We start from the raw sequence: 6,729 nt of genomic DNA, 5'->3' as shown, positions 1-6,729 counted from the left end.
AATGTATTTAATGAAATCAACCTCTATCAGGAGGCCAGGACGAGCTGGCAGGAGTCAGAAGTACCAGTTTACCCTGCCGGCTCACTCCGGTCAAGCGTGGTGTTGCGTTTTCCCCGTATCTGTCGCCCCAATTCTTCAACAGCTGATATGTAATTTTCTTACGCTTCCTGGGCTACTAAAGGTTAAACTACGTCGTGGGCGTAGCAGTTCAATGTAATGGCGACGGTGCCGTAGATTAGCCGAGGTTTGTGAAGATGAAGCGAAGAAGAATTTATTTATTTTAAGCAAAAGAAAACGCCGACGTTCCCCAAATAGGAGGACTTTGCGTCTACAACTGTAATCTTTATAAGTCGTGAACTTTGCTACGTTTAAACTTCCTTGTCTTTCGAAATGATGAAGCTCAAATCAAACCAGACCCGGACGTACGACGGTGATGGCTACAAGAAGCGGGCCGCCTGTCTATGTTTCAGGAGTGAAACTGAGGAGGAGGTGAGTCCGGTGATGACTCGGGATGGTGGGCCATGCTAACGCTAGCCTCCGTAGCTGCTTTTAGTGTCTCTACCATTTCTTTCCATCCAGTTATGGATGTCAGTTTGAAACAAACACTCACGCTTGTGTCCAACTCATGTATTGTTTGCTGATTGTGTATATTAAAGGTAGTTTTTTTTAATCTCCTAGTTGCCCAAGTCTTGTGTAAGCTCCTTTACTTGTGCATGTAGCAGCGCCGGTTTATTTCCCCCACGGTTCCCCTTTTAAATAGCAAATATCTTAGCTGCTAACTAGCCATGTTGCCGCCTGGGGCAGCCGGCTGTCGGCCAGCAACCACAGCCCACCGGTGTAATTGTGCCATATGGTAACTATTACAGTGACATTCGGCGGAATAGACGTTGTTTACCACACTGAAGTGACAAACATTTATGTGCCCGTATTGCACGGATACTCGGGCGAATGAATTGTTACCGTTATGCGACAATGCAACGGGTACTGCTAGCAAACACTGGCCTGCCATGTAGCTACAGCTAGCTAACCCTAACCCAGCGTGAAGCGTTCTAGTCGTGACGCCGGCGGGCTTCGTGCTAAGTTACATCGCTCTTTGCTTTGCGTTTTTGACGTCATGAAACTAATTTGTGGATGACGATGTTTGAATAATTGGGTCAGTTTGGTGTCAATCTTGAAAAGTGAAGCTGTACTTCCACTTTGCTACGTAAAACTGTTAGCATAACGCTATCTTATCTAGTGCTCTCACAGAGAACCACTCTGATCTCAAAGCTCTTTGCAGACTACTCAGAGGTGATTTTGTTCACTGATATGAAGTCAACAGTACCTACAAAGTCTGTTTAGTGACACATAAGCCAGGAAAGAAGGCGGATTGAGGCTAATATATATCACCATTCATTAAGTGTCTGGATGTTGAAGGAAGCGTATCAATTGTTGATTGATTGTAAACAAATCATCCCCACAAACATCCATCTGTTGCTGCAAGGATGTCCCTGTGAGTTACCGCCACCAGTGGAAGTATCTGGTGGAGGTGGGTGGTTTACCTTAACCCGAGTGATAGTCTGGTTGAGGGTTAGAAAGAAGTTTGATCCGAGTATGGATTCTTTATTACTGCTTTGGGTTTTTCAACACGTACTGTGGTTCGCTGTCGTTTTTGTTTGTCTTGTTCTACTACTACAGTAATACCTTGACATACGAGAATAATTCGTTCCTGGAGCGAAATTGCAAATCAAATCGCTCGTGTGTCAAATCTAATTAGTTTTATCCCGTAATTGTACCTTTACACGTACACTTGCATGTGTTGAGGTATTACTGTACTTTGAGAACTTCACATCGCACAATCTTTAAAATAAATAACAAACAAATGAATGCAGCTTGTCAGTAAACATGGGGCAGTTTATCTCAAAGTGCTTCATTCAATATTATAAATCTACAAATAATTTTAGGTCTAACTTCTGAATTACTGTTATTTGCTAATTGTAAGTGGCCTTACCTGTAATTCAGTATTGAACATGCTGTCATTAATTTTTTCGTCTTCGTGTTTCTTTGTCCAGATTGAGGGAGGATCTCGCAGCGTTGCCAGTTGATTACACACTTTGCTGAAGTGCTTGTTGTGACATTTCTGTCTGAGTTTCGTGTTTTTGGGAAACATTCTGTCCCTTGGGTACTGCCGGCATCTCATCCAGGTCACATTTCTCAGATACCTTTCAACATTATTTTATTTTTATTTTTTCTGCTAAAATTATGTTTGGTCATGATCCGCTATTTTGGGATATCATATTTGTGTTTAACTCAAAGTACAGGTTTCCAGGGTCAAGGAAATTGGCGGTATCAGAGTGCGTATTTTGACGTGAGGTAAAGTACCATAATCACAGCAACATCCCCATAGCGTGCTAGGCTCTAGGTGTAATGATGTATCAGTGGAAGTGGGCACTCGGAGTGCGTTCTAGTTCACAGTGTTTCTTCAGAGAACTAGCGACTTTCACAGGAAGTACTTCCCTGACAAGGGTTGCCAAGTTGGTGTGGTTATGCTCTTTGTGCATCAGATCAAGGACTAGGCGTCATTCCAAACCAGTAAATACCATTTACCACAGAACCAGGGTGGCTAGTATGGTCTCATAAATGTTTGGATTTGCAGGTCCTGCTGGTGAGCAGCAGTCGACATCCTGACAAGTGGATAGTTCCTGGAGGAGGAATGGAGCCTGATGAAGAGCCCAATGCTGCTGCAGCCCGGGAAGTGTGTGAAGAGGTTGGTTGTGGAACTGATTCTCAATTAAATATGAAATATAATTGACCCGCTCATTTTTCCGTTTGCTATAACTGACTGATGTCTCACATGGATGCATTTGTATCTCACATGCCTTCTGATCAACAAGGAGTGTCCTGAGAGTGGATTCATGTGTTCAGGGTTGCACAGAAGATCAGTTAAATTTCTATCAAATCACTTTTATATACAACACTGGGCCTAATGCCATGCGCTCATAACCCGTTTCGTCCCTGCAGTCACCCCGTCTGAACGGACAGAGGAAAGGGAGCCTAGCAACATGTAAGCTGTATTATAGCAGTGTTTAGGTGACAAAGGATGCCGCGTGGAGACTGCACCCTGACTACCTAGTGATTACGCTGCCACAAAACGCAGTGTGTCCGAAGGAGAACGTTTCATTTTCATTCTTTTGTGTGCTCCAGATATGTCCATTTTTACAAAAACAGCCCGGAGGCACCCTGAAGGACAAGTCTCTCTGTGTAGTGTGCTGAGGCAGCTCGCTAGCGATTACTTCTTAAACAATGCTGAGTCTTGTTAGAACTCAATATCCGGTCTGCCTGTTAAACCAGGTATCTCTTTTGTGAACATACTCTTGGGGAATATTGAACAGAATAGCAACAGAGCACTGAAGACAATGAATCGCATTCAGCGGTCAGGTCCTGGTGGGTCACTGTCCGTGTCAAACCTATTCTGAGTGAGATTCATCACGCTGGTGGATGCTGATATCATCCCTTATTCTGGTTCCTGCTGTTCGGCAGCTGCAGGACGCCCTGGCAGGGCACCCTGTGCAGGGTCAAAGTAATGTCCCATCACTGTTGCTTCGGTTGGTCGGGTCTCGGTGAAACAGTGTTATGTGTTCCAAATACCACAGCTGACCACCTGATGATACTCAACCAATAGATTTTTTTCTTACCTGCTGGCACGGACATTTTCCAGGATGATTATGCCACGATTCAACGGGTTGAAATTGTGAAAGCGTGGTTCAGGGAGTCGTCAAAATCTTGTGCATACAAATCACTTGTAAACAGGACTTGTTTTTTGTTTTTTTGCATTTCCCCTAGCGACAGGTTCGATCTTAAATGTGAAGATCCAAATTAGTGATTTCAAATTATTTTGTAAACTTAAGTTCCTACTTTGAAAATTATGTTTATACTAGGAATAGTGGATATATTTTAGATTTCATTTTCACAAATTTCTGACTTCCAAACAGATTTCCCAATAAAGCTTGCTTTTTGTTTTACACAATATTGTATTGGAGAAACGTATGCATTATTTATACTAATGTTTCATAAAGATAAATCATGCAATAAACATCTGGAGGCACAGCAGCAAAGGAAGCTGAAAAGGTTAAGAACAATCACTTTGATAACCGACAGCCAGATCAGGAGAATAAAATGGTACATTCATCAAAGAGCACGTTGATGCCTTCCCTTTTTTCCAGATTCCTTTCTTCAAACAGGCTCTGTATCAAGCTGACTCTGCAGGCCCAGCACACAACAAGGCAAAGAGAGTGATCAATACACACCAGTGATGATTAGTTCTCCCGTCAAACCTTTTGTAATGTTATTCCACTTCAGCTGACAGTTGCCCGGCAGAGGCGTCGCGTTCTCGGGTTAGTAGCGCAGCATAATGCTGCCGTTGAATGGTTCTGCCTCTACGGTTCCATTTGAACATCTCTGGTATCGCGGCAACCAATATCCTAATCCTGGCGATCTCGTTCGGACGACCGTATCAATAGTCGGTCTTCACTTGTGCTTATTGGTTTGCAATCTCGTCAGCAATAAAAGTGGAGATCCAGCACCCGGGGACATTCCAAAGGTTACGAAGGGAATGCTTTGTCTGACGGTTCACCTCGGCCTCGCCGTCGTGGTCACGTGCACCAGGAAGACAACCAGTCATCCAACATCTATGTCTTTACATTGGCTTCACATGGTGCTCTTATCTTTCCAAGATGACACCAAGATGGCTTCAAATATGGGCGGCCTACTGGGCAAAATCTCATAAAAGCGTAAAGGTTGACCTTTGACCTATGAAGACTGTACAGCCAGTTCTACTTAAGAACTTGTTTACGTCCTCAGCGTTTCCAACGCTGAGTTCTTGGTTACTTTGTGTGCCGTCTACATTATATTTATAGACTGAAACTGGAACCTTGAAGTGGGAAAGATGTCAGCCAGCGGCTTGACTCTATTTCAGCATGTCCTACTGCTCAACTCTTAGAGTTGTGTTCCAGCTTGGAAGCGTTTCTGTTCTGTCCAAAGGTTGCCAGCAGTGGCTGTCGGCTGTTGGTGTGTTTCTCTGCTGGGGAGGGGTTGTGGCTTTGCTTGGTTTTCTATTGAAGTGGAATGGTGCCAGGGAGCCAAGTAGCTTTCTGTTCTGGATCTTCTGGCACTTAAAGCATCTCGCAGGGAAGCGCTCGATATGTGACACTGATAGCTGAGCAGAGGTGGTGTTTTCAGCTGTCGAGTTTAGAACTGCAGCTATTGTCAATAAACACATTAGAATATTTAGGTATTTGTGGGTAAAGGTAGTTCTTGAAGTCATAAATACATTTTTCTATCTCTATGACAACTAGGTCCAAAAGTATATCTATTTTTTTAAAACCCTCACGTCCAACTTGCACTTTGTCCGTCTATTTAGCAACAACCTCAGAATCCTAATTTTTAGGTGAAAAAAAAGAATATTTTTATTTAGTTCCCTTCAACACTTCATGTATATTTCAGTTAAAACCAAATTAGTACCACAGTCTGAACAAATCATAACCAATTTACAGTAGAATAATTTTTATTGTTATCGTGTCATATTCCAATAGTTCATGCCAGTGGCATGTTTTTATGAGTTGTCCCCCTTTGCCTCGTCCTATTTAAGGAAGGCTCTCATTTGTGGTTTTTAACTGTCTTGTGTCTGTTCGCTCATTCTTTCTCTTTTCTTTATTTCTTTTTCTACAGGCTGGTGTGAAGGGGACGTTAGGTCGCATGGTTGGAGTTTTTGAGGTGAAATTTGCTGTAGACTTTTTTTTTTTTCCTAATCCTCAAATATCAACACAATCCCCTGTGTGTTTGTGAATTAAAATAAATATGAGGATGTATATATGTGTGGGTGTGTATCCCCCCCCCCCCTCCTCCCCGCCAACAGAACCAAGAGAGGAAACACCGAACCTTCGTCTACGTTCTTATTGTATCAGAGGTGCTGGAGGACTGGGAGGACTCGGTCAACATTGGTAATGCCCTGCATTTGTTTACAATTCCAAAAGGGTGTCGTGGGTGTAAAGGTCCCGGGTGCTGTTTGGTAGCTTTATTTTTCTGTCCCGTACGGTTGACATTTTTATTGTAAGACTAATGACAAGAACCCGCTTTGTTCCCACTGATGTTAAATTTCACTTAAACGATGATTGCAGCTCTGATAATGAATGGAAACCTAATTGTCATTGTCTTTATGTCCTCCTGCTGTCGCATGTCTTAACTTGCTCCACAATGGTGTTTTGTTCTGTCAACAGGGAGAAAAAGGGAATGGTTTAAAATAGATGATGCCATACAAGTGTTGCAGTGTCACAAGCCCGTGCAGGTCAGCTACTTCGAGGCTCTCCAGGAGAGTTGCCTGACCAGTAACGGAACACCTTTGGTGACCACGATAGGTGGGGACCTCTCCCCTACCTACAGCATCAATCAGAGCTCCGTCTCGGGTATCAGATAACTAAAACTAAACCTCTGTACCCCCAGAGCTTTCGCCACCACTTGCGCTCTTACTCTTCTCTACTCTTCTCTTCTCTCAATAACATGGTTTGCCTTGCCAACTCCTTTTTGTTCCGGTCTGTGGCGCAGACTTGATGACAAGTGTTGGGTGACTAGTCTGAAACACTCTGTAAATGAACTTTTTTTGATCTGTTGTTTTCTTTGTACTGACAACTGCATGACATGTCCCCCCCCCTTTGCACCCTTTATTCTCGCTCCATAACACGCCCTGGGCGTGCT

At 43.4% G+C, this 6,729-nt stretch overlaps 1 protein-coding gene across 1 annotated transcript; it reads left to right on the top strand.

Moving 5' to 3' along the window:
* The first annotated feature begins 244 nt into the window (after nucleotides 1–244).
* nudt3b (nudix (nucleoside diphosphate linked moiety X)-type motif 3b) lies at nucleotides 245–6,702 on the top strand. The gene is made up of 5 exons (XM_068759868.1): nucleotides 245–489; nucleotides 2,636–2,746; nucleotides 5,707–5,751; nucleotides 5,894–5,978; nucleotides 6,255–6,702. The coding sequence occupies exons 1-5, from the start codon at nucleotides 391–393 to the stop codon at nucleotides 6,449–6,451; spliced, it is 537 nt and encodes a 178-aa protein (XP_068615969.1). The 5' UTR covers nucleotides 245–390; the 3' UTR covers nucleotides 6,452–6,702.
* Nucleotides 6,703–6,729: the final 27 nt, after the last annotated feature.

Source organism: Brachionichthys hirsutus, unplaced genomic scaffold, assembly GCF_040956055.1.
Source record: "Brachionichthys hirsutus isolate HB-005 unplaced genomic scaffold, CSIRO-AGI_Bhir_v1 contig_823, whole genome shotgun sequence".
Classification (NCBI taxonomy): domain Eukaryota; kingdom Metazoa; phylum Chordata; class Actinopteri; order Lophiiformes; family Brachionichthyidae; genus Brachionichthys; species Brachionichthys hirsutus.
The sequence above is the reverse complement of the archived record's forward strand: the minus strand, read 5'-3'. Positions and strand labels throughout refer to the sequence as shown.

Bases quoted from the DNA above. Each gene is read 5' to 3' on its own strand.
- nudt3b (XM_068759868.1), top strand. From the start codon at position 391: ATGATGAAGCTCAAATCAAACCAGACCCGGACGTACGACGGTGATGGC. The intron at 490-2,635 runs GTGAGTCCGGTG...TTGGATTTGCAG, and splicing joins GGAGTGAAACTGAGGAGGAG to GTCCTGCTGGTGAGCAGCAG. The intron at 5,979-6,254 runs GTAATGCCCTGC...TTCTGTCAACAG, and splicing joins GGAGGACTCGGTCAACATTG to GGAGAAAAAGGGAATGGTTT.